Below are 27,497 nucleotides of genomic sequence, written 5' to 3' on the forward strand. Positions count from 1 at the left end.
AGTGCGCAATTAAACGGTCATCAAACAAGTAAAATATGTGCAATTGGACATGTTTCCAGTAAAACTCGATCATATTGCTTATATGGTATGTACTAAGAGTCGTTCTTTCCAGTGTCATATTACTTGGTAGTAAATATTAAAATGTTTTATATTCAAATTGCATTAAAAGAAATCAAAAAAATGTCTCAATTGCACAAAATTTACTTGTTTGATGATTCGATTGTGCACTTTTTAAGTTCAGTAACCTACTTTTACAAATGAGATGATTTTAGTGACAGATTTAACACTTTTTTCTACCTATAATAACAAAACACACAATTAGATCTTAATTACGGTCATATATACCCGAATAACTTCGGTGTAGTTTGACCCATTTATACCCTAAATAGGGCTATTAGTGACATGTATAACTCAATATAATCATCATTATTATATGATAATTTTTCTGTAATTATACAAACATACATAATACTAGTAGAAATGAAGAAATATAGAGTATGCTGCACAGCTGTTACTACAAAGTTGCATGAGTAGAAGGTAATCTGTAGTAACGGACAAATTAAACAAGAAGAACAGCACCTAAAGGGATTTGATGAAGGGTTGGTAGCCGACTTGATTTGACTCTTACCTATTTTGTTAAGGCCCCACTCCTATTATTCTGCATTTAACCCAGTAACAATTATTGGACAAATTATATCCTTTCACATTGTAAAGTAGATTACAAATATAATTCATTTACGGAGTATAATATATTACAGTTCATTTTTAGAGTATTGCTTTTTCGATTTCATTGGTTAATAAGATTTAATTAAAATAAGTTTTAATTTAAATTTTTATTTATATATTTAGAAATTAAATTAAAATTACTGTTAATCACACAAAAATAATTTTAAAATACTTGCACCATTATCTTCTTCAATTTTTGCTTACCAATATACTGGACAAGCCCGTTTGAACCAAGAAATTCCCATTTGATGGGCCTAAAAGGATGTAGCCCTGTCTAGCAAATCTACTACCTTGAACCCAAGAAATTGTTGCACCAAAAGTCCAAAACCATGCTAAATGCCCTCTCCTGACTCTTGTTCTTTTCCCAGATTTTGTGAGGGCACTTAAACCCTAAAAATGAAGGCTTTTCTCTCCACCTTACTGAACCCAAACTGGAAATCTGCTGGGCAAAACGCCCTGAAACGTTTCTATGGCTCAGCTGCTTCTTCAATGCAGCCACGCTATGGGTCTGGACGCCTCTACCGGAGAATTTCACCCGTTGGTGACCCAAACGTGTCTGTGCTGCCAATTCTTGATCAGTGGATCGAAGAAGGAAAGACTGCAGACAGGGTTGAGCTTCAGAGAATCATCAAAGAATTGACACGTTTTAGAAGATATAAACATGCCCTTGAGGTATGCTCACTCTTTGTTTCATCTTTCTATAGTACTCAATATCTATATTGTCAGAACCTTGAGACTTTAAGCTTCATGCTTTGGTAGTTTAGCTGTGGACTGTGGTAGGTATCTTTAGGTATGAAAATAGGCCAAGTTTACCTCTAGGTATCTTTGCAGGGAAATTTATATTGCTGAGCTGTATAAAGTTGTATGCTTTAGCATAAGCAATATCTTCTTGCATCTTTTTGAGAGATCACACCAAGTCTAGATTCTCTTGTATCCTACAATGGACTTTGATATCTGCTTCTAATTGTATAAACAGGTATCAAAATGGATGACTGACAAAAGATACATTCCCATGACATCTCTTGATGTTGCTGCTCGAATGAATTTGATCTTCAAAGTTCATGGCATGGAACAAGTTGAAGAGTATTTTGGTAATGTCCATCAGCGATTCAAACACCATGTTCTTCTCACGGCCCTTCTCAACTGCTATGCACAAGAAAAGTCTCTGGAAAAAGCCGAGGCCACCATGGAGAAAATAAGGGATATGGGGTGGGCTAAGACACCATTACCTTACAATATCATGATGAATCTCTATTATAGTATGGGAAGATGGGAGAAGGTGGATGGCATAATGAAAGAAATGGATGAAAAGGGCTTGTATCATGACAGGTACACAGTTGGTATCCGCCTAAGTGCATATGCTGCTGCGGGTGATTCTGCTGGAATAGATAAAATAGTCGAGGTGATGGAATCTAATTCTAATCCAAAGATTACTTTAACCTGGAATACCTATGGTGTCATAGTAGAAGGATATTTGAAAGTTGGGCAGTTGGACAAAGCTCTGGCAATGCTGAAGAAACTCGAGGGGCAGATCCCGTTCAGCAATAACACCAAGCACAAGAATTCTGGATATACTTATCTATTGACAAACTATGCAGATCTTGGAAAGAAAGAAGAGGTGTACCGAATATGGGATTTGTTCAAGCAGAAAGAAAAAAAGATTAATAATACGGGTTACATGAGCATGATGGGCTCTCTGTCAAAATTAGATGATATAGAAGGCATGGAGAGGATCTTTGAAGAATGGGAATCAAGGGTTTTATCCTATGATTTTCGTGTTCCAGACCACTTGATTGAAGCCTACTGCAGAAAAGGTCTGCTGGGGAAAGCTGAAGCAGTTTTAGAACGAGGAATAGCTAAAGGCGGGGTCCCTTCAGCTGCTACATGGTGTTACATGGCAGGCGGGTATCTCCTGGATGGCCAAGAACCGAAAGCTCTGGAAGCTTTGAATAAAGCCGTATCCATATGTCCACCCGATTTTAATCCTAGTAAGGATACCCTGATTAAATGTGTGGAATATCTTGAAAAGCATGGCAATGTGGAGAATGCTGAGGAGTTGATACAATCTTTAGAAGATATACGAGCTTTCTCACCAATCTTACGTGAAAAACTATCTTGTTTGATTAAGGATCCATCCATAGCTGAGGCAGAGCAAGGTGGTGCCTAGGTGATATGATCTTGGATTGTCACGAGACAACAGCTTGGCAAGGTCAATGATGTTTCTTGAGAGTACACCATGGGTATCATGATTATTTGATAGTTAACGTTAACATACTTTTTCTTTTTTTGTGTACTCAAGGTTTTCACTGTCAGACACAGTGACTAATCTCCTTGCTGATTGTATCTATCACTGCTTTTATTAGATTTTAGATTGGACCCTGACCATTCTCAGGGGCATTTGGTTTGTGGAGAGTTGTGGGGTTGGGTTTGGCAATGGGAATGGAAGAGTTAAGTTTGTTTGGTGGAAGTTTTAATTTTTGGGCCTTTGAAATGAAAATCAATGAAGACACCAAGAACCAACTTCATCCTCAAAATCTCTGGCATGGCAAGAACAATGATGTTTGTTGAGAACAACAGTGATGACAAGATTACTGCATGGATATCAGCGTTATTTGATTGTTAATGGTTACTTGCTCATTGTAACTTATCATGATTGGATACTATTTGTGCCACCTATAAGGGGTGTTTGGTTGGATGGAAAATATTTTCTTAAAAGTGGAAGAAAATGTTGTTTTATGTTGTTTGGTTGGATGAAAAATATTTTCCATTTGATTTTGACTTCCTTAAAGGGAAGAAAACAAAATCCTAGCAAATGATTGGTATTTTGTTTTCCAAAGGGTTTGGAAAGAAAATATAACACAATTGGATTATTTTATCCTCATCAAAGTTTATTAATTGTACTTTTATAAAGTTTAAGGGGCTAACTGACCTTTGGGGTAAAATTTAAGGGTTTATTTTCCTATTTTTCACATATATATTATTGTTAAGGACATATTAGTCTTTATATTCATAATTCCTTACCATTATAAATCCAACCAAACAATAGAATTTATATTGTTAGTAATTTTTTTTACTAACCAAACAATGAAATCTATTTTCTTTGTAATTTGTTTTTTAAGGAATTTAAATTTTATTTCCCGGGCTGTAAAAGAAAATGATATCAGTGAACTTTTAGTAGCTTCTGGAAAATGCTTTTAGAATTTTCTGCACTAGTATTGTGGACCATTCTTCTTCTGGAAGTGCTTGTAGACTTTGGAGACATGGCATCAAACGTCATCCATTAGGTGGACACACAGATTTGCCTGGTTGGTACAACAACATAATCCATCTATCCAACACCTTAATATGCAAGTCTTTAAGACCCTCGATAGCATGGCAAATTATTATGTGGACCGCCTTGAAAGATCGACTGAAGTTAAAAATATACAATTTAGGGAGAATCGCACTTTTGGTCCCTCAATTGTTCCTAGATATGCAATGTAATCCTTCATTGTCATTTTTGTAAAATTAGTCCCTCAAATATTTAAACCGTAGTCAATTTGATCCTCCGGTCAAATTTCTCTCAAACCAGGGTTAATATCATGGATAGTTTGGTAATTTCACAATGTCCTTAGTTATCCCATTCTCCTCCCACGCCATTTACCCCTAATTCATTTCTGCCCTAGCTTTCATCTGGGATTAAATTTGTTTACCCCCAAATCCTTGATCCTATTGCTGCGAAGAGGAGCCGGTGATGTTGAAGACCTGGAAGGCGGAGGCCATTTTCTGGTTTAGGTTGTGAGGGAGGGCATTGAGCAACGCCGACGTGTAGATTCCTAAGCATGAGTTTACGAGGTGGGCGGACATGGCTTCCGAGAAGTACGCGGCGACTCGCTGTACGGAGGTTCCGTATGGGGTTGAGAGCTCTGAGACTTGGAGGAGCATTCTGTTTGCTTCGTCTAAGTTGTCGGCGGCGACGACTTCCACGCATTGTAAGTAAGGTTAATAGATGGAGGCCTTCTTCGAATTTTTTCTGTTGTTCAAGATCTTCCTTTTCTCTCCTGATAATCAGGGACATCTGACAAAATTGGAACGAAATGGCCCAAATGTTTTGCTAAGCTGTTGCGGATTCCTGGTTCTCTTGTGAAGTTTTACTAAGCTGCTTTTGAATTATGAATTTCCTTAAATTTTAATAGAATTGAATGTGCAGCAAATAGATTCTTTACCTCTAATTGAAATCCAGAGTGGATTCTTTGAAAAGTGTTTCATGCATTCTCTTTCTACTTTGGCTACAATGAGAACTTGTTCTATAATTGTGTGTGTCTGGGTTCTAGCCTTCGGCGACAAAGTCTAGTGGTGAAGCAAATTAATTTTCAGCATCGCAATTCCAGTCGGCGGCGGAATTCATTCGTCGGCAGCGACAACAGTCTTCATTCGGCGCAGTAGTGGGAATTAACTCTGATCTGGTTCTCTTTCTTTTTACATATTGTTTTTTATTTCTTTTCTTTGGAAGAAGTGTATTCATTTAATATTTTTGCCATCTGCACTTCCGAACCGCCGTCGGTCGCCCTCGACCACGGCGGTGCTGCCGTCACCATGGATTCCGGTATGAGACAAATCTGAAAAGCCAATGCGGGAGGGAGGAGGAATTTGGGGATAAAATTTAGTGGGTTGTGAAATTACCAAACTGTCCATAGTATTAACCCTGGTTTGAGATAAATTTGACCGGAGGATTAAATTGACTACGGTTTAAATATTTGAGGGGCTAATTTTACAAAATTGACAATGAGGGACTACATTGCATATCTAGGAACTATTGAGGGACCAAAAGTGCGATTTTCCCTACAATTTATATAATGAATATTTATAATTTTGTAAAAAGTAAATTGTAAACATTAAGCATATAAATTGTGTATGTAAATTATAAATATTCAATATATAAATTGTATATTTTGAACTTGAATTCGTTATGCAATGTGAAAGCAAATCTATGGTATAACAATTGCGCAACGTGCACCCCTACTTTTAGTGGGATTAGTCTATAAACATCTATTAGACTGTGATTGTAGTTTCTCTAGTTATTCAAAAAAAAAAAAAAAAAAGGAATTCTGCCTTTTATTAGACAATACTTATCTAGTTTATGTGAATTCAATCAAGTGATGCTTCAAAATAACGTTTGATGAACCGAAAGTTTGCATGAACAAGTTCAAGATAACCGGAAAAGATTTGCAGTCAATCTCGGATTCATTAACTAGAATCTTTGTGTACAAAAGGGGATGGATGAATGATGGAACTAAAACAATACTAAGCACAAAAGAAAGCAGCAGAAAAGGAAAAACGTTATTCTGCTTAGCGACTTGTCTGCCTGAATCTGCTGCCTTCTCAACCTCGGATTACTGTTCCCTACTAAGTGATACGAATTAGGATATGCATAAACGCTCTCCGAGTTTCCAAAAACCCTAGCGTATACCATCTCGCCAAACATCCCAACCGCAGGGTGATTGACGCTCATTGCCGCCGGATTGTCAGCGAGGTTGAAAGACGGCGGTGAAAAGGACTGGTAAGAATTGTGAGACGAAAGCCGGTGATGAGAATGGGGAACCGTCAGAGCTTGTGCACGAGCAGACGGCCTTGGCGGCACCTTCAGAGAAGAAAGCTTGCTTTCCGGCTCAGATTCCGGCAGCTTCTTGCCGCTACCGTAAAGAGGGACCACAGATGTGTGCGACATTTCAGTCTTGCAAACAGGGCAGTGGAGATGTTTATCCGAACGGCCTTGAACATTAAACCACTCGTAGATGCAGGGCCAGCAATAGAGATGGCCGCAGAGTGTAACCACTGGATCGCACGCAAAGTCGAAGCAAATATTACAGTCGAAGCAGGCAGAAGCCTTCTCGGAAGAATCTTCTACTCCAAAAGACTGCGCAAGAGCCATGAAGACGACGATCGATGCGAGAAATCGAGATCGGATTTGTGTTGCTCGGAGCTTGAACGGCGAATTTAGGTTGAAAACGAAAACGCGTTTTCCGGTGTCGCTAGAGAGAGAATGGGATAGCTCTGTAAGTGATGGCTGAATGATCAGAGGTTGAAGGGTTTATATAAGTTTGAACCGGCGGTTCGGTGTCAATATGACGTGGCAACTGTAACTATGCGTGTTTTGGACTTTATGCTCACAATCTCACATATTGGTACATAATAAGTACATAATAAATATGAATTTTTCTTATTATTAAAAAGAAAAAGTAAGCAAAAAAATAGTTGGCAAATCAAGGTTGGTGACTTGGTGCGAAAGGGGGTCTGCTTTGTAAATTGTAATGTTAATGAATAACACAATTGGCATTATTATATTAGTAATTAATATAAAATATAAATATATTCCTGTTTTCTTGCTTCTAGAGTATAGATATTGTTTAATTAATGTGCCCTGCATCTCCTGCATGCATGTCATTCTAGAAGACCATAAGTCATGGTTTACGCAAATATTCACGAGTCACGACACGCTGCCTTGAAACCAGGGCCAAATTAACAACAAAACCATTAGCTAAGAAAATTCTTATCCAAACACAGAAGATAGATATGATGACAAATAACATATGCAGATCGCATTATCGATGTTCTAGAACTGCTACTACACCTCTCTCTCCCACACATATATATAGTTGCGTTGGTTTTAAAAAAAAATATAGTTGCGTTTGTTTTTTTTTTTTTTTGTTTTTTTTTTTGGGATGGCACATATTTAATTTTCTAAGATGATATATATATATATATATATATATATATATATATATATATATATATATATATATATATATATATATATATATATATATTGTTAAAGTGACGATAATAATGTATTTTTTTTAAGTGTGAACGTATAAGTAAGAGTATTTATGTCATTTTAATTTTTGCATAATTGTTTAGAAGTCAAATAAGAGAGAGGAGGGATAGAGAAAATAGGAGAAATGAAAAGAAAAAGAGAGAGAGAGAGAGAAGCATTGTCAAGCAAAAAAAAAAGTGAAAAAATACATTCACGCATGAGTGCGTGCAGTACACACACCCTCTAGGCTCACGTTGAGCACTCAACACGCGGAGGGTTGTAATGCTTAAAAAAAAAATTTCTCTCCTCCTAGGTCCCCACAAACAAAGCCGCTTCGGATGAATTCTTTTTTTTTTTTTTTTTTTTGTGTGTGTGCTTTTCGGTATACCAGTGAGAGATCTGTTCCGATGGCCTTCGGCCACTATCAAAGCCGGTAGGTTTTGGGTTTTTCAAAAAAATCCGTAGTTGAAGATCTGGCATTATTTAAAATTTCAGTTAACCAGTAGTTTTGAACCAAATTAACTGTTAACCCAAATTCTATAAAACTTTTACGTCTTTAACCATTAACCAAATCGATGTTTTTCGGATAAAAAATAATTAACCGAACTTCTTCAGTTCGATCGATTAACCGAAATTTAACCAAACTTTGCACACCCCTAGTGGTGGTGGAATGTTGGTGATGGTAGTGTAGTGTTGGTGTAGAAATTGATAAATAACTTTCCAAAAAAGAGGGAAAGTCATTTTCAAGAAAATGAGAATGAATATTTTTATTACCAAACAATCATTTTTTCACTCATATTTTTCACTGTTTATCAAACACTACAAATTTAAAAGATTATTTTCCAGATTTATAAACACAAATTAAAATATCGCCTCAAAATGAGTGAAATGCATGTATAACATAAGGTATTTCTAGCGCGTTTGACCTATTTTATACAATTTACAATATATTATATAAAAACTGAGTTTATCTAGCGTCCACCTTCAAATAGTACTTACATATTTTCCTTGTCATTTTAAAAGATATATAAAAATGCCAACTGCCAACAATTTTCCAACTCTTTCAATGCAAACGAAAATATGAAACATATCTTTTTTGACGAAAGGCAACAAGCAGGGCCGTTCCAATCAAAATAGTGATCATATACAATATTCTAATTTGGGCCCGCATATATATATATATATATATATATATATATATATATATATATATATATATATATATATATATAATTGTTTAAAATTTTTGTTAAAAATATAAAATATTTAAAAATAATACATCAAATATTTCATTTAAAAACTAACATGCAAAATCATCCACCAAACTTGCAAAATCACTAACATGCAAAATCATCCAAAACTGTCATGCTTAGATGCAAAATCATCCACCAAACTTTTGATATCAACATTTTTCAAAATTTTATTTTCAATTTTAATTAAAGCTAATCCATTGACTCTCTCTTAGAATGTAAGATACTTGATTGCAAGTAAAATTTCAACAATTTCAACAGTGAATTATTATTATTATTAGAGTTAATACCCAAAATAGTCCCTCAACTATGTCGTAATTACCAATTTGGTCCTCGACTATCATTCTTACCCAATTAAGTCCTCAACTATACAATTTTTACCCAATTTAGTTCTTTGTCAATTTGACTGTTTGTTGACTGTCAAATGTGGAAATAAAGTTGTAATTTTACAAGTTTTCTCCTTCCTCCTCATTTAGCAGCGCCAAACCATGTAGCAATAAGCTCCGGTTGGGTTCTAAACCTGTCAGTATTGAAGTAGTGGTTATGCATCGGATAGCCCATGAATTTGATTTCCAACGATTTTTTGACGATCGAAATCTGATCGGAGTGTATTGCTGCATGGTTTGGCGCTGCTAAATGGAGAGGAAGGAGAAAACTTGTTAAATTATAATTTTATCCCGACTTTTGACAGTCAACAAACAGTCAAATTAATACAGAGGACTAAATTAGGTAAGAATTGTATAGTTGAGGACTTAATTGAGTAAAAGTTACATAGTTGAGGACTTAATTGGGTAAGAATGATAGTTGAGGACCAAATTGGTAATTATGGCATAGTCGAAGGACTATTTTGGGTATTAACTCTTATTATTATTTTGTAAAGACAAGAGTAATTGCAATAGTTGATTATTCTTTTCTTTTTACGCTTCTAAAACCCAACCCATATAGATATTTTATATAAAATATAATTATAAAATTCAATTGATACAAAAAAAAAAAAGTTATATAAATTATAGATATGAAAATCTCATTGATGTTGTTGAATAAATAGTTAAAAATAAATAAAACTTATCAAATTATGTATTACTGTAATTCATCGATGTTTTGTAATTTTACTGTTTGAGACTTAAAGAGTTAAGAGTTTGAAGAGATGTCAAAATTAAAATTGCAAACTTTTTTTAAAAATTAAAATTACCAAAAAAAATTGTAAATGTCTTCCGATCTTCAAACTTACCAAATAACTTGTCCTTACATATGCTAAGGTTATGAATTTATTTAAATTTATCTTCATGCCATCCTTCTCTAATTATATCCAAATTGTGGTAATTTATATCCTACATCACGGCGCATGTTGCACTATGCGCCCAGATGCAAAACGACGTCGTTTTATTTATTTATTTATTTTTGAAATTTTCCGCCCCAGTGAATGACAGTAGTTTTTTCTTTAAAAAAAAATCCGATGTTCAAAAATGTACATAATGTTATACTAGAATACACATAATTGTATACATGAATGTACATAATTATATAACAAAATATACATACTCTTTTTAAAAGATAATACACATAATCTAACATAATACATAAGAGAAAATTTCAATTTTGGTCACATGACTATAGGGGCATTGTTAATTTCAACACCTGACTTTTAAAAATATCAATTTAGTCCATTGACTATGTAATATTTGTCAATTTTGGTCACTCCGGCAAAATTGACGGCCAAATTTGGTCGGAAAAATTTAATCCAACATTTAGTCTAGAAAGGATCAAAAGACGATTTTGCCCCTCAGATTATAGACTAAATGTTTGATTAAATTTTTCCGGCCAAATTTGACCGTCAATTCGGGCGGAGTGACCAAAATTGACAAAAATTACATAGTCAAGGTACTAAATTGACACTTTTAAAAGTCAGGTGCTAAAATTAACAATGCCCCTATAGTCATGTGACCAAAATTGAAATTTTCTCTAATACATAATAAACATAAACTTTTAACATAATACACATCAACTATTAACATAATACACACAAATTTTCTGATTCGGATGTACATAATTGTATAAAAAAGAATGTACATAATTGTATAAAAAATGTACATAACTGTATGAACCAATACACATAACTGTATGAACAAATACACATAACTGTGTGAACAAATACACATAATCCCAGCAACTTTCTACCGCGCCTCCCAAAACGACGTCGTTTTGGGAGTGGCGCACAGTGCTATATGCGCCGTGGTGTAGGGTATAACGATTGCCAAATTGTCCTATTTAACCTTGTACGGTGACCTTAAAAAGATATATTGAGAACCGGCCTTGGGCCAACAAAGTTATTAAGGTCAAATAATTAATCCCCACCAACAACCATAAACCATTTATTATCCCCAAAATTCTTATCGAACTACTAGATAGGCTGCGGGCAACTTTCTACATCGTTGACTAGTTAGCGTGGACATATTATCTTCAATGGAAATTCATATTTTAGTATCAAAGGGTCTAGAAACCAGCTTATATAAATTAAAGGGAAATCATATAAAAAAGCTATGGAGAAATGTCTTGGAACAAAACATGTTCCCATCTTAGAAGGTCGAATATATAATATATTTTCAACTTTGCCTTTATCGGGTACTTGTGCATCATCTACCAAGAAAGAGATGATGGTTCAATATATTATACTCCGTATTTTGTACTGTAAAATACAGTGTCTTGGGCCGCATATCGCCCTACAATTCGAGAGTTTAGTGACGATGGTGACCTGGCAAATTATGCTGTGGAATCGTGTGGTGCACACGGTTCCAAAATTATTCATAATTATAAATATATAATTCAAAAATTATGAACATATAGATTTAATAATTATGAATATGAAGTTAAAAAATTATGAATATATAGTCTTATAATTAAATATATAGTTCAGTAATTATGAAACCATAAAGTTCTGTAATTGTGAACACAGAGTTCAATAATTATAAATATGAAGTTCAAAAATTATGAATATATATATGGCTTTATAATTATGAACATATAGTTCAGTAATTATGAACATGTAAGGTGGACACGGTTCCACGACATAACGGTTGGTGGTGACCCATGACCAATTGTTATATCATGAATTAGAATTCATATTCTCTAATTCAAAAATTATGTGTTCGTAATTGATATATTATATATCTACAATTAATCATTTATGCATCCGTAAATAAATTAAAAGCACATAAACTGTTAATTTTATCTACATAATTTATTAACTGCAGACACATAATGTATTATATGTGTCTGTAGTTATCATTTTACGTATTTATAGTTAACATGTTATGTGTCTTTAGTTTATTTATAAGCACATAAATAATTAACTGCAAGTAAAAAAATATCAACTACAACATATAATTTGAAGGTTATATTAGATCATGATGATTCACAATATAAAGTAGACTATAAGCTATGGTATAATTTGCCCTTTATGAGTTAAGACTATATGCTAGCTTAATCATCTTACAATCTAAATATATAAAAGAAGTACCCCAGTATTCACATAATTTACAAATTCACCCCACTTTGGAACACTCGCGCGATCACGCGATGCTTCGACAAACATCTTCGTGATTCTTCATTGTTCCGAGTTTTTAGCTATTTGGTATGTACTGAAGCCGCAACGCAGATCTGGCATGGGAATAATACAGCCAGAAAACGGTGTCGTTTTGGTATATATAATACGTAGTAATTAATTAATTACTCCGTAAATTTTAATTTTTAATTTTTAATTTTTAAATTTCTTTCCCTTACGCCAGTCTTCAACGCAGCTCCAGGCTCCTGGGCTCCTCTAGAGTCATTCATCTTCTTCAACCTTATACCTCTCGAAGCTCTTCCGTGCCTCCGTCGACTCTGCTCACTGCCGCAGCTCCATCGCCCTCCGATTGTCGATTCTTCGTTCACTGCTCCACCGTCGTCCGGCAACACTTGCAGCTGCTCAGGTTCGAACCAATCTTCAGCCTTATTCTCTTAACTAGTTAAACCTAATTCCATAAATTATAAATCCCTAATTCCATAAATATTGTATAATATATCTAGCAGAACACAGAAGCTAGAATTTTCTATTCAGTAACTCTGTATATTTTCTAATGTATTCTCTGTCTATTTTCTGTATACTTCCCCAATTTTTTCAATTCACAGAGTAAATGCTTTTAACAACGACCGTTTGTATTTCAGTTAAGGATATTTTCAGCTATTGAATTTGATACTGAAGAGAATTGCTGGTTGAACAAAGGACATTACCTTGCATAGAAATGAGTAACTCAGCAGCGGGGCAATCGTCAAAAGCAAAAGTTGGAGCATCCCAGCCATCAGAAGGTTCATTTAAACGTAAACGTGGAATGTTTCAGAAGGATTGTGAGTTATCTTTTCCATTGAAAGTAACTCAACTTAGATAATTTAACTGCCTGCATTGTGTGACTTACCCACTTCTTCGATGGTGATGTCCAGTGCAGCATATGATGTATGGATTTGGAGATGATCAACATGTATGTATACTTTTTCTCAGCCAGCTTCTTTGAAATATGTACCGTGAATTTTTCCTGTGGCCATTATCAAATTTTCATATTCAACTTTCAAAGCATTCATTGAATGGGAAATCATATCTTTAAGATTGTTTATTTATTTAATAATTATTGCATGTCTTGCAAACCCAATTTTATGCACTTATGCTATAATATGGTTCATCTTATTTCAAAATTCAAATTGAACAATTACTGCTTTATTTCAGCCACTTCCAGAGACTGTTGCACTTGTGGAGGACATTGTTGTGGAATATGTCACAGATATGGTGAGTAAAAATAACTTTTATCCATATGCTATTTTCACCTGGAATCTTCTGAGCTCCCATGTTTACTGAGGCACCCCATAAGGAAGATGTGTATTTTATTTCCTAAACAATTTGTAATTGTTAACATGAATTTAGAATGTTTCTTTTTATTGTCTCTAGGTGCACAAAGCTCAAGATTTTGCAACGAAAAGAGGGAGGCGTATGACAGAGGATTTTCTGTTTTTGATTCGGAAGGTAGATCTTCTGTGCCTATGCATATTAACAGAGTTGTTAACTTGTTACATGAAAGTTCACTTAGAAGCACATTTTTGTGGTATCTTCTTTGTGTAAGCTTTTTAATGGTTAATTGTCATTCTGTTGTGCTCTATTCTATATGTGCTTTGAATATGTGTAGCTAAAGTAATCCTGAAACCGAATTGTTTCAACTTCTAGACAAATACAACACGGTGTTTAGGTAGCCTCCCAAAGTTTTTTAAATAACTGAACTATCTTCAATATAATACCATCATGACAGTAAGGTTAGCTTGCTGAGTTTCTTAAATATGTTAACAGTTTCCCCAATTGTCCTGTTTGTTTCTCACCTGTGCCACACTGCCACTAGGAGGCTGGAGTTTGAGATAAAGGAATGTGAGACAAGAAAAGAAAAACGGAGAGAAAAGGAATAGTTCTATGAAATACCCTAATGGCCCATGTCATGCCACATTTAATAAATGTGCTTAATGTTTCCAATATATTGCTGGAAATTGACATGGGGATCTAAATGAAACAGAAATCATACATTTGCTACGATATTGAAACTATTAAGAAATCGTTGAGCAAATTGAAACATAGCTTAAATTTTTAAGACAAGCGAAATTTATTCCAACCCAAGATAATTGAGGTCATGTTTTAAGTGTTTCAACCAATCTCTGTTTGTGCCTTCTCTTGGGGTAATAGATAAGTTAGTAAAAAGGGTACCAAAATATAAAAAGAAACTGATGCTGATGTATCATGTCTGCTTTGTTGCATTATGACAATAAGTGGAATATTCAATTACAATCTTGGAGAACCTCTATGTGACCATAAGCAATGAGTCTCCTGAGAGTATCCAGAAAACATAGGAAGTCAAAATCCATTAACAACTTAAATTATGTCTGTAGGGGTTTCCTTTAGGAAAATGACAATGTCATCGTTTCAATGTAGGCATGTTTAAAAGCAAAATTTTTCCTTCACCTTCTGGTTTTTTCCCAAAATTTAGGTGAGAAGGGGGTGGGGGAGGAGTTGGGTTGTATTGAGGCCTTTACACGTCTACATGCCTTTGCTTTTCTGAATTTTGAAGATGTCTGTGTGGGGGAAGGAGCTATTCGTTGAATTTGTGAAGTTGATTTACTTTTTCCCTTGTACTCATTGGTGCTTTGAAAAAATTTAGAAACGTTTCCAAGTCTTGAAGTATAGTTGAGTTAGTGGAGAAGAGTGATATAGATGTATCGTGTATGGTTCTAAAAATTACTCCGTATTATGTTTACACAATGATTTTTTTTTTTTTTAACATGTTTCATCAACAATTAACCATCAGACTAAGAAATAAACATGGAATATTAGTATTAGACAAGAACTATGAAGATTAGAATCAACAAATAATTTTTTTTTTAAAGGTGATATGCTCCTGATTCCTTATGTCCTACTTTCCTTTGTTCTATTACATCTTTGAAAGGTGGACAGTATTTTCATACATTTACTCAGCTGATGTGAAATTGTAGCATATTTCTACTTTTTAGTTCTCAAGCTTTTGGAGGTGCCAGCTCTTACTACCCCCCCCCCCCCCCCCCAACCCCACCAAAAAGAGCACCAGTTCCATTTTTCATCATTTTTTGGAACGTAGAACAAATTTAACCAGTTTGCCTATAATATTATTGTTCAGGACTTTCCAAAACTTAACCGGTGCACAGAGTTGTTGTCCATGAATGAGGAACTGAAACAAGCCAGGAAGGCCTTTGAGGTTGATGAAGAGAAGCTGGCAACACTTGAATAGTCTATGAAGCTCTGTTCATTTTGCTTTCTGGCTCTAATGCAGGATGTAACTTGTGGTTGTACTAATGGTAGATAATGTTCTCAATCCAGTTTGCATTGTATGAGTACCTTTGTTTGTCACATATGAGAATTGAGACATGCTACTGCTGAATATATACTGTTATCCTAAGATTGATTGCCCCAATCCTAGTTTTCTTCACATCAGTACATCAATTTCACATTACTAAGTAGAAATAACATACTAAAGTGAAAATCAAATAAATTAAGGATATTTTTTTTTTTAAGAATGAATAAAAAAGTATCATATTTTATTTAAAAAGTACTTGATGAGGGGAATATACCTTGTATCAGTATCACAGGCAATAAATTGACCGGGAGGTTGCTTTGGTCTAGCCGGGAGTGTCCGTAATGGGATAGCAATTGGGTGTCAAAAGTTTCTCCCTTCGTAGCAATTAATGATCTTATATAGGTGGAGCGGGGTTATACATGTCGAATATCTACATGCTCTCTATGCGTAATGTGTAGACGATGACTGAGGTAATTATGCCAAGTGTCCTAACGATGCCGATGGCTTGGTGGGACGTCATATGACCACGCATTCTGTCCGGTTAGTGGCGGTGGTGGAGTTAGCTGTTAATGATAGGTGTCCGGTCGGTTTAACTACCTTCTCAACTAGAGGTGATCGAGAACTCGTAGGCCGTCGCAGAATCCAAGTTAGGCATAGGCAGTAACAAGGCGTGCAATGGTCCAAACCATCTTGGGTCGGATCTGGTCGGCGGGTGCGTCTGATGAAGTCGCGGTGCATGACAGTAGTTCTACGGAGCATATTTCCTAGTATTGTATGTTTCATGTGAGGGTTTTACAAAATTTACTAGTAAAAAAATTAATATAAATTTTTATTGAGTAAATTTAATTTTTAGTCATCAATTATTGTAGTATTGTCACATTTAATTTATTTATTTTTTAAATTTGTTAAATTTTTATTTGCTTGTCACAATTAATTATATGTTTAATTTTTTTGATAAATAAATAACAATTAAAAATGTAATGTGATAAAAATAAAAGTAACATACCTAATACAGTAATGTTATAATAGTTCATAGAGTTCTACTACATGTACTCCCAAATCATACTCCTTCAAATTTACTCCTTGATGTGGCGAACACTGATAGGTTATTTTCTTCATGTGGGCCCATGTAAAAGTGTCTATATCAAAATTTGGAATAAGGTTCAAATTGGCCACTGAATGTAACCTGAAAATGCAATTAGGCCACTGAACGAAAAAAAAAGTGCAATTAGGCCACTGAACACTCCAAAAATGTGCAATTTCACATGATAGCAGGTTACCCTCAATTTTAGCAGGTTATCTGCTTACGTGGCAGCTGAGTTGACATTTTTTATAAATTTTAAATCATTTTTAATAAATTTTAATAATAAATTTTTATTTAAAAAAATTTAAAAAAAAAATAAAAACGACTTTATTTTATTTTTTATTTAATTTTTTCAATTTTTTATAAAATTTATTATTAAAATTAATTATTAAAAATTATTTAAAAATTATTAAAAATGTCAACTCAGCTGCCACGTAAGCAGATAACCTGCTAAAATTGATGATAACCTGCTATCCAGTGAAATTGCATACGTTTGGAGAGTTCAGTTGCCTAATTGCGCGTTTTTGAAGTGTTCAGTGGCCTAATTGCACTTTTTGTTCATTCAGTGGCCTAATTGCATTTTCAGGTTATGTTCAGTGGCCAATTTGAACTTTATTCCTCAAAATTTTAAATATAGAAGTAAAAGTTGAGAGTAGAGAATGGGAGTACATATAGTATTTTCCTAGTTCATAACTAAATGTGGAATTTACTTAATTTTTTACTTCGTCACAACGACTCAACCTTGGCGCCAAAAGCTTACAACTTGTTCAGACTTCCTCTCACTCTCACAGCACACTCTTATCACCTTCATCATTCTTCCTCAACTTCCAACACAGCGATCTCTTCAATAATTTCACAAATGTCAGCGACGAAATCGAGCGCGAAGAAGCGAGTTTCGGAATCGGAGCAGCCGAAACCGGAGGTCATGAAGCGAGCCATCCTCGAAGAGGACTTCGATGCCGATCTCTCCGCGTTCGATTTTTTCTTCAGTTCTTATTTACGAGCCGATTTTGTACTTCTTATTTTGACATAATTTGTGCGATATTGCAGAGATATCACTGTTCTAATGTCGGCATTGAAGCAGATAAAAGAGAAAGCTCATAAGGACGATCAGAAGAAGAACGAAGAGGCGATTTCAAGGTGAACCACTGTGATTTTCATTTTCTCGCAACTAAATTTTCAACTAAGCACTGAACTGTGTATATGAATTTACTGATCCAAAAACTTAGATATGGTACTTGCTTTTAAAGTTTATGTCCATTTGAAATTGTTATGATGCGCGTATCTATTTTATGATTTATAGGTAGTTAGGGATAACATTACTGTAAAGGTTTGATTTGCTAATTGGTAAGTATCTGAGCATTTGCAGATTGTTGTGTATAGCTTATTTCATGCGAGCACATCACTGGCTATGTTCTTAAAAGTGTAAATTATAGATTCTATTTCAAAACAATTCGTACAATTAACTTATATTGAATGCATTTGTTTTGTTTAGTGTGTACAGTTTATTCTTGCTTGCTATGAATCAGTTTTTATTAACATCTGTCTAGTCTTTTAGTTGAGGATATGGGGAAATGGATTCTGTTCTGATCTCTTTTTGTTTTGTATTTGAGGGAATTACTTAAAGTTGTCTGGATTGTGTAATTTCTCATCTTCCTATGTTGTCTTTGATTTGAGAACTGAATGAGGTTAAAAGATCCATGAAGACTTTCCTTAGTGTAGATTTCTGATCTTCGTGCCTCCCTGAATTTCACAACTCTAGAATCTCTCAATGAACTTGAACTTCTTATCTAGCATGCTCTTGGTTCCATCCAATGCTCCAATGGATTTGTCACTGGATCACTCTTAACTCTGTCATTCTTTATTCTTTGATAGTGGTTTTTCAGAAATCAAGTCAAATATTGAAGATGTGAAGTCCAAACTTGAGAAAGAAAGGTAAGAAGAAATTCATATGTGGCATTTATTTCAAATTAGGGTATCATTTGTCATATACTGCAATCTCTGATTGCTACTTTATGCGTGTGATCTCTCAGGCAAAACTTTTCCAAGGCACTCTCTAAGAGCTCAAAAGAGGTCTGCATCACAAGGATTAATTGCACTTGTTGGACTTCATGTGGAGCATTGCACTTTTATCTTCTACTTTGAATATATTCTGCTTGCTTACTTGCAGTGTGAGAACTTATTGAAGAATGAAAGTGCCAAGTTCCAAGCAATCTATGAGAAGTTCAGCAAGGAGAAGGCTACCCATCTGCATACTCTGCAAGGTACATTTATTAAATGGCTTTTATTGGATTGTTGTTTTGGTTTTGGATATTGTAAGCCTAATTTTGAGAACATTATTTTCATGCAGCATTGAGAATTTTTCTGATATATTTGTCACTATGAAGTAATGCACTGATGCAAATTTAATTGGACTATAATATAATTGCTTATGGTTCATATCAAATTTTATGTATACTGACTGCATTGAGGACATTTTACAGATGCTGTGAACAAGTATGAGGAAGAAAAGGAAAAGTTATTCGCACGATATGAGCAACTAAGTGAGTAAAGAAATGATGTCTTTCCTGTTTATACATTCAGAAATTAAGAGACTAAACCCCTCAAATGGAATCAGGGAAAAAGGAGAAGATTATGTTATCTGAACTTGAAAAAGGCACTTCAAAAAGATTGGCTGAACTAGAAGAGTCACTGAAGAAGAAGAAGAAACAGGTGAACTAATGCACTCTCTTTCTCCACCACCCCACACAATCTTCCTCTGTCTCTCTCTCAAACTCTCACATGTCATTGTTCTTGTGTTCCACAGGATGATAAAGCATTTAGCTCCCTGAGAAAGAAACTAGGTTCATTTCTGGACAACCCTTCTGATGAGGACTTCCTACTTGATGACTAAAAGTTTAGGAGTTCCGCACTGCATAGTTCTGTGTACGGAATTCCGTTTGCAATTCATATTGTTTTCACTGTTTCAAAGCTCAAGTTACTCTGTAGCAGACTAGCAGTCATCATGAATTTCCCCAAAGTATACGTGCCCTATTACCCTGGTCACATACAACTATCGATTTATTGCCTAACTGTTACCATGGTCAGATGCAATTATCGATTTATTGTCTAACTTCCTTTGAACGAACAGTTTAATTTCAGTTGGTTCCCGCCAGGAATGGTCATTTAGTCGGCCTCTAATTGCAATTAGCTTCTTTTGTTAGATTAAACAACAGAGTCAGATGTGGTTTTAGAAATCACTTAAATGAAAGATGTATTTTATATGCAGGGAATGGATTCCAGATTTTAGTAGCCATCTCTTCGAATATTGATTATTCGTGATTTTTCTGTTGAAAAATAAAATGGACCTAGTTTCCAGAAACATAAAACAAAATTTCCATCTATTTCTGTCGGGAAATATATCTTGATACAAATATGTTAGTATTTCACATAACATTAGAATTATACAAAGCTTTCCAGTTTCTTGTCATCGTCCTGCGTGCACTATTGCAGTAAAAAAATAATAATGGCAAATATAAAAAAGGCTCTGGTGCAACCTTATGCTCCTTTCTTCTTTTGGTCCTTCGCTTGTTTGACATCCTTTGTAAGCATTCTTGGTGCTATGGCCATGGCCATGAGCTCTTGGAACAATAACTTGCATGCATAAGGAATATGAACCTGAAAATTTTCAGAAAAAAACACCATTAAATTCAACACGAAGAGAAGGGGAATAAGCGGTCAAGGGTGCTTGCCGGGTAGAATGAACATTAAAATGTGTACCTGGACAATATCGGTCTTGTTCTTGCAGCCTCGGCATTCAAAAGAGCTCTTCTTGAGGTTTGCTATAGCAATCAAGCCACAGTGTTCACAAACATGAACTCTATATGCATCACTTTGGTCAAACAATCTTTCTTTCAGAAAATGAGCAGCACCATGTGCAATCATGCAATCTCGTTCCATCTCCCCAAACCTGAGACCACCATCACGTGATCGACCCTCAGCAGGTTGCCTTGTGAGAATCTGCACAGGACCTCTCCCCCGAGAATGAATCTTGTCATCAACCATGTGCTTCAACCTTTGGTAGTATGTGGGTCCAAGGAATATCATAGCAGTAAGGCGTCGCCCTGTGTGACCATTGTACATGGTCTCAAAACCACGCATCTGGTAACCACATTTGTGCAGAGCTTTGCTGATGTTGTCCACAGTAACATCCGTGAATGGAGTAGCATCTCCTTCTTTTCCCATGTGTGCCGCAACTTTCCCCATGATACACTCGATCAGCTGACCAATGGTCATCCGAGAAGGAATAGCATGAGGGTTCACAATAATATCAGGAGTGATGCCTTCCACAGTCCAGGGCATGTCTTCTTGTGTATATGTCATGCCAACTGTTCCCTTCTGACCATGCCGACTGCTAAACTTGTCTCCAATCTGAGGGATTCGAATTGATCTAACCCTCACTTTCACAAACCTTAAGCCATCAGCATTAGTCGTTAGTAGAACCTGGTCAACCATACCAGTTTCACTATGACGCAAACTGGTACTATGGTCACGCTTAGTGTAACGGGCATTTTGGCCTTGAGCATCATCCTGGGAGATGGGAGTAGTTTTCCCAATAATCACATCCTCACCCGAAACTCGAGTTCCAGGTGGGGCAAGACCGTCATCATCCAACTTATCATACGAACCATGTCTCATTCCCATAGTATTAGCCCTGTCAGGGCGTCCAAAGTCCTCTTTGACCAGTGTGCCCATCTTTTTCTCTTCATCCCTATATGAGCGGAAAAATAAAGATCGGAAAAATCCACGATCAATTGATGACTGATTCATAATGACAGAATCTTCTTGGTTATATCCTGAATAACAGGAAATGGCAACAATGGCATTAATGCCAGCAGGTAGCTGCCTGAAGTGCAAGTGTTCCATGGCTCGAGTGGTTACAAGAGGCTTCTGAGGATAATATAGCACATAGGCCAATGTGTCCTGTAATTTAAAAACTTATATAAGTTCCGGGAATGGATTATGAATATAAAACATTGAGTATGTACATAAAAATGCAATCTCATACCATTCGGAATTGGTAGTTGGTCACATAAATTCCCATGGCTTGCTTACCCATAGCTGACTGGTATGTATTACGGGGAGACTGAAAGAATTAACAGTACTTAAGACGACACAAATAGCATATGTATAACGAAAAAAGGGGGGGAAATGATAACTATAATAAAATACCTGATTGTGGTCAGGAAATGGAATAATTGAAGCACAGACGCCCAAAATTAGTGAAGGATGAATCTCACAATGAGTGTAGGTAACAGAATAAGCCTCCCCTGGATTAAGCCTTGCTTGTATGAGATCCTAGAAAAATTAAGATCGGCATATCAGCAGCATGTAGAATCTTAATGGATGTTCATCCATTAACACAAGACTGTTAGCCATTCTTTGCTTGCTTACATTAATGGTCATGCTTATCATAGTTGTTTCTTCCTCTTCAGTGTCAATGTACTCGATAAATCCCTTGGCCACCAGGTCATGCCAACCACCTTCCTCTGGAGATTCCTGGGGAAAAAAGAATAGTAAGTGAATAAATTTAAAGAGGACAACACAACCAAGACTATGTGGTCTAATGGTATCCAGGTTGGACTTCCATTTGGAAGATTGTGAGTTCAAGCCTCAGTGGGGGTGTTATCGGTTCTTTGTGTTTCAGTAGGTTGAGAAAGTATATGAACAAATACTACATTGTTATAGAGCCAGTAGCATTCAAAAAAAAAAAAAAAAGACCCAAAGACCCACCAACTGTCAAACTAAGTGAATATTAACCATCCAAAATGGTATTTTCCTGTGTGCTATGCTGCCAAAAAATTACAACATACCCTTTGTTGCAATGCTTGAATATCTCTCTTCCTAATGAGAAGCCTTTGCTTCTCCACAATGAACAATGGACGACTGCAGCGTCCATAGTCAGTGTAGATCCGAAGTTCCTTCAAACGGATATCTCGAACTACACCAACCTCAGTATTGACATCAACCTGCACATTGCCAAAAATACACACAACAAAGTATTTTAGAAGCAAACAAAAGTATAAATTTAACTGATGAATTCAATCTTGTAGAAACACGATACTTGCAAATAAAAGGGCAAAAGTACATTTAGTGCCTTTTTTGGATGAATAAAACAAATTGTGATAAAAAAAAAAAAAATAGTTTCAATGATAGAAGTGCACATTAAAATTTTAAAATAAGAAGGTAGTGGTTAACAGATCAAGCTTCTAATGGCAAATGGTTACAGTTTACGAGTAGAAATGTGTTCAATATGAGACTTGAAATCGTATTCTCACCCGTCTCCTTAACCGTCTCAGTGTTCTCACCAACATATCTGGGTCACGATGAATTCCAACCCAACCACCATTGACAAATATCTTCGTAGCTTGTGGAATGACAGCAGGAGAAATTTCCTGCAATCAGAGAAGTTAATGCGAAACCACAAAAGAACACAAATGTTACAGCCACCACTTAGAAGTAAAATTTACTAACCTCAAAGTTCTCAGTGCCCCATTCCTCCAAAAACTCCAAAATTGGATATGCTGCTGAACCAACTGTTATATACACCATTAATGCTAGATTCTTCACCAGTCCACATGCCTGATAACATCGCACAAAATACCACAAGTAATTTAGCATAAATGAAGAATAATAACCCCCACCCAATGTGTACAAACTCCACATAAAATCAACTACTGACTTGTCCTTCTGGTGTTTCTGCTGGACACATCATCCCCCATTGTGAATTGTGTAATTGCCTGGGTTTAGCTAGTTTCCCTGTGAAATGAACATGAATCACATAGTGATAGTGAAGATCATAGAAGAGACTCAGAGATAGCAAAACCAGCAAAACATGAGGTGTCAAACTGCACCAAAATGTACTAGTGGACATTCCTCACCCTCTTTCCCACTTTCCACCCCCCATTTCACCCCAACCCCCAGCTCAAAAAACATAAAGACAAAACAAACCAGATATAAGAAAAATTTTAAAAATAAGGACCAAGTGTGATGGATCTACACAATTACCAGGACCAACAAGGGGAATTACCTTCGCGGCCTATTGGGGAATTTAACCTTCTCAAGTGTGACAAAGTTGAGGCATAAGTCAAGCGATTCAACACCTGAAATATCACAAAACATAACTACTCATCCAGAAAAAGGAATCCAAATAGCATTTCAAAAAGATGAGTTGCAAGGAGCATAACCTGAGAAACACCAGCTCTTGTACCTGCAGCATTAGCTTGGCCCCAGTTTCCAGTAGCCAGTGAGTACTTAAGGCCACTTGTAATGGTTTTTGCTTTAATTGCAAATTGCAGATTAACATCTTTACCATTATCAACACACTGAGAAGCAAATTAATAAATAAGGCCAAAATTATTATTCCATATTATTGTCATTGATATATACAGTGAGGTCAGTACACTTGAAATTAAGGTGCAGATAAATTTTAGAAGAGAAATAAACCTTCTGAACATAAGATCTAACATCACGAGTTAACTTCCTGAAAAGCTGCATAAATAATGAAACCAAAAAAAATAAGGAGCCATTTGAGACTGATAACATATAAATACCAATATAAGAAACCCAACAGACCATTCGAAATAAACCACCAAGCAAAGGACCAGCAAGATCCAATCTCTTGTTGCCATAATGATCCCTATCATCCTCAGCCCTTCGGCCAATTGCACACAACAGAAGCCGGTGGATGATATACCTGATATGTGCCGAGAGTAATATCCTCTTAGAATGCACTACCACTACAACCTCAAAGATAGATTTAGAGTTAACAGAAAACTTACCCAAAATAGTAAGCTTTCTTTGTCTCACAATATTCTCCAACCCCAACATGAGGAAGCATTTCTTTCTGAAGAATATCTTTAGCATACCTATAAGGTAAAATTGAGAAGGATCGCTGTAAATTAAATTTAAACAGAAGGTCAGGAAAAGGCTAAATCCAAGGTTAAGCATACTTGATTCTCTTCTCCTTAGTAACACCAACAGTAGCCCCTCTCTTCCCAATATAATCCAGAGCAACCTGATCATATTATAAACACAATTAATACAATGAATAAGAAAGTAATGGAACTTGCTCAGTTAACCCTAGTTCAGGAAAGAGAGCACAAAATAAAATAAAACATGAAATGCCATAGCAGGTACCTGTTGATTCTGAATGACAAATGCTTCTTCCAAAGAGGGCCGCAGCAACTCCATCATTGGTGTATCATTAAAATCATAGCAGATATGTTCCAGTATATCTTTGTCAGCGACAAAACCTAAAGCTCGGAAAACAATTATAATAGGAATTTCGGTCCTGATATATGGAAGTGTGGCACGAATATATTGACCAGAAGAACCCTGCAAACACAGACATGGAGGAAGTAGTTGAATACATCTGAACTGCCTGAGTGAAAGTATGCACCATTTAATGAAGAGTCAAATGTCTCCTTTCTTTTCCTCATTATATTATTATTATTATTTTGTAACAAGTAGTGACATAAGTTATTCAGAATCCATATTACCCCTTTTGCACTAGTTCGTGAGAGCATCCGCACAAACATAGTACTTGGTGGTCTGTTTTGAGACTCTGCCATTGACCGGACTTCTGCCACATATGCATACTTGTTTGGTTGCCTCTTCTTAAACACATAGACATGATTTGTACTCATCTTTTCCTGAGCAATTAGAACCTTCTCACTCCCATTAATTATGAAATAGCCACCTTGATCATATGGACACTCCCCAAGCTCAGTCAAATCTTTCTCTGAATTTTGATACAATGTGCAATAACTTGATCGAAGCATAATAGGAACCTACATGTCCAGAAAGAACAAGTTAGATCTCAATAAACCAAATCAAGTAGAGTGACCAATCAAGAAACTCCATCAAGCCTACAGTTCATTCACCTTCCCAATGAAAACTTTAGTGAAGTCCTGAGTTTCAGTAACTTCTTCCCCATCATGCCCTTTCTTGATGACTCGCTTTGAGACATCCACATAGAGAGGAGCAGAGTATGTCAGATTCCTTAACCTTGCAGCTTTCGGGAATAAGGTTGCAGTTTCACCATCTGACTCTGTCATCATTGGCTTACTAAGATAGATTTGACCAAAATTGATTTTGTAGATAGTCTGCAAAGTAAATCCATAAGTCATGTTAACTGCTTTTCACATTTTCAGCTGAAAATCATGATCTTTATGATTTTAGCATAAAGTCAAAAACTCAGAATGCAATAGCAACAAAGTTGAGATTAATAATTTAATAGATAACTGAGCTTCATTTCAGACAAATCCGTGATATGTGCCAAATGACTCTGATTTGCATAATTTTGACTAGTTTCAATCATGGAAGGTGTTTGAACAACTATCCCGATAATCCAGGATCCAATACCACCTCAATTGAACTGAAACCTAAAATACTATCTTATAATATCCATTTAATGTTTAAAGTTCCACGTAATTTAAGATGTTCACAACTAAATTTGTGGTGTAACACTCAACTGCATACTATTAGAGCTGAAAACTTGGCCAGTCCTCTCTTTTAGTGACAAAGAGCAAGACTGACTAATTTTTATAGCAAAAACCACTGAACTTTCCATCATCCTCCTTCAGCACTCTGAAAACCCTAGACACCAGACTACTTAGGCAGAAGCTTAGTCCTAGCAGTCTTAACAATAGTTGTCAGCTTCAACTATAAAGATCCGATTTTTTAGTCCCAAATTCCAAGAACCCTAAATACAACGCAGACAACTAAAAGATTGAGACATTTTACTCACTAACCAAAAAGAACCCACCAACATCTATTGAGAGTAACCACCAGAACTACTTTCTAGTAACTTCAACGTATCCACAGTGTGCAAATTATCTTTTGCAACAAACCAGTCACCCCAATTAGAACTTAATTACACATGTTCCGTGGACCGACCTCGGCGAAATCGGACTGGTGTCCGGGGTTGTGCTGGGACTCGGGTCGGATCTCGATGTCAGCGGACTCGTCAACAATTTCCTGCATAGTGTTCTGGATGAACTCATCGAAGGAGTCAAGCTGTTGCCTCACCAGACCTTTCTCCTCGAAGTAGGCACTTATCACCGCCCACGCGTCCTCCTGCGTTATCTCTTCCTCGTCGTCGTTGTACTGCTGCTCATACTCCTCCTCCTCCAAATCCATGGCTTTAAATTTATTTTCTCTTTTCCTGTACTGGTTATTCTAACTTCAAGTTCAGTGGAGTTCAGATTGTGATGTTACGTCCAAACACCGTAGAGAAATGAGCCGGTATTCTCTGATCGAGAGTAGCTATGTCCAAAAACCCTAGAAAAGGGGGCCGCTTCTCTGTATGTTTCTTACCTTGGTCGTCTACTGGTCCGCAGAGAAAAGAAAGCGGAGAGACACGAAGAGGGGAAAGAAAGACATTAAGACCGCAGTGCGCTATATATATCATTGTGGTCGGAAATGTCAAACCGTCATAGCGAAAAATATAAATGGAAAAGCGTCACACTAAATTCGTGAATTTAAATTGAACAAATTTCACTGTCTTTTTAAAAATAAATAAATGAATAAATAAAATCAACTAAATTAAAAAAACAAAACAAAACAAAAAAAACCTCAGAATTTCATTAGAATCATCCAGTATAGAGCATTACAAAGGAAAAGAGAGTGGTAAACTCCTCGCGATATGACTAGTAAACAAATTTTTGAGTTTTTAAGAGAACAGTCTGATTCACTATAATTCATTTATA

The 27,497-nt window shown here is 35.9% G+C and overlaps 5 protein-coding genes and 1 long non-coding RNA gene across 7 annotated transcripts; 4 read left to right on the plus strand and 2 right to left on the minus strand.

Annotated features, from left to right (window-relative positions):
- Positions 1 to 20,457, plus strand: LOC109158834. The gene is made up of 3 exons (XR_002050446.1): positions 1 to 222; positions 17,246 to 17,266; positions 20,447 to 20,457. It is a non-coding gene; the product is annotated as an uncharacterized LOC109158834 (long non-coding RNA).
- Positions 1,034 to 3,441, plus strand: LOC109158822 (pentatricopeptide repeat-containing protein At2g20710, mitochondrial-like). Of its 2 annotated transcripts, XM_019306717.1 has the most exons (3): positions 1,034 to 1,398; positions 1,703 to 2,935; positions 3,026 to 3,441. In XM_019306717.1, the coding sequence occupies exons 1-2, from the start codon at positions 1,123 to 1,125 to the stop codon at positions 2,891 to 2,893; spliced, it is 1,467 nt and encodes a 488-aa protein (XP_019162262.1). In that variant the 5' UTR covers positions 1,034 to 1,122; the 3' UTR covers positions 2,894 to 2,935; positions 3,026 to 3,441. The 2 variants fall into 2 exon arrangements, with proteins under 2 accessions (XP_019162262.1, XP_019162261.1); XM_019306716.1 differs by having other exon boundaries at positions 1,703 to 3,441.
- LOC109158829 (E3 ubiquitin-protein ligase RMA1-like) lies at positions 5,921 to 6,779 on the minus strand. The gene has a single exon (XM_019306724.1). It carries the CDS (start codon positions 6,635 to 6,637, stop codon positions 5,999 to 6,001), a length of 639 nt encoding a protein of 212 aa, XP_019162269.1. The 5' UTR covers positions 6,638 to 6,779; the 3' UTR covers positions 5,921 to 5,998.
- LOC109158833 (transcription initiation factor TFIID subunit 13-like) lies at positions 12,580 to 15,794 on the plus strand. Its single transcript, XM_019306727.1, has 6 exons — positions 12,580 to 12,737; positions 12,973 to 13,152; positions 13,246 to 13,283; positions 13,526 to 13,585; positions 13,745 to 13,819; positions 15,486 to 15,794. The coding sequence occupies exons 2-6, from the start codon at positions 13,050 to 13,052 to the stop codon at positions 15,594 to 15,596; spliced, it is 387 nt and encodes a 128-aa protein (XP_019162272.1). The 5' UTR covers positions 12,580 to 12,737; positions 12,973 to 13,049; the 3' UTR covers positions 15,597 to 15,794.
- On the plus strand, positions 17,591 to 19,876 carry LOC109158828 (DNA ligase 1). The gene is made up of 8 exons (XM_019306723.1): positions 17,591 to 17,718; positions 17,797 to 17,886; positions 18,622 to 18,681; positions 18,780 to 18,819; positions 18,917 to 19,010; positions 19,230 to 19,289; positions 19,364 to 19,458; positions 19,553 to 19,876. The coding sequence occupies exons 1-8, from the start codon at positions 17,606 to 17,608 to the stop codon at positions 19,637 to 19,639; spliced, it is 639 nt and encodes a 212-aa protein (XP_019162268.1). The 5' UTR covers positions 17,591 to 17,605; the 3' UTR covers positions 19,640 to 19,876.
- Positions 20,110 to 27,167, minus strand: LOC109158819 (DNA-directed RNA polymerase II subunit RPB2). The gene is made up of 19 exons (XM_019306713.1): positions 26,686 to 27,167; positions 25,671 to 25,892; positions 25,287 to 25,577; positions 24,925 to 25,122; positions 24,738 to 24,802; positions 24,567 to 24,653; positions 24,361 to 24,481; positions 24,232 to 24,276; positions 23,973 to 24,110; positions 23,816 to 23,888; positions 23,468 to 23,544; positions 23,260 to 23,367; positions 23,064 to 23,180; positions 22,599 to 22,754; positions 22,180 to 22,284; positions 21,958 to 22,083; positions 21,794 to 21,871; positions 20,506 to 21,708; positions 20,110 to 20,403 (listed from the first exon to the last, which is right to left on the minus strand). Exons 1-19 carry the CDS (start codon positions 26,926 to 26,928, stop codon positions 20,284 to 20,286), a joined length of 3,573 nt encoding a protein of 1,190 aa, XP_019162258.1. The 5' UTR covers positions 26,929 to 27,167; the 3' UTR covers positions 20,110 to 20,283.
- Between the last annotated feature and the right edge of the window lie 330 nt (positions 27,168 to 27,497).

The sequence above is a fragment of the Ipomoea nil genome, unplaced genomic scaffold, assembly GCF_001879475.1.
Source record: "Ipomoea nil cultivar Tokyo-kokei standard unplaced genomic scaffold, Asagao_1.1 scaffold2826, whole genome shotgun sequence".
NCBI lineage: Eukaryota > Viridiplantae > Streptophyta > Magnoliopsida > Solanales > Convolvulaceae > Ipomoea > Ipomoea nil.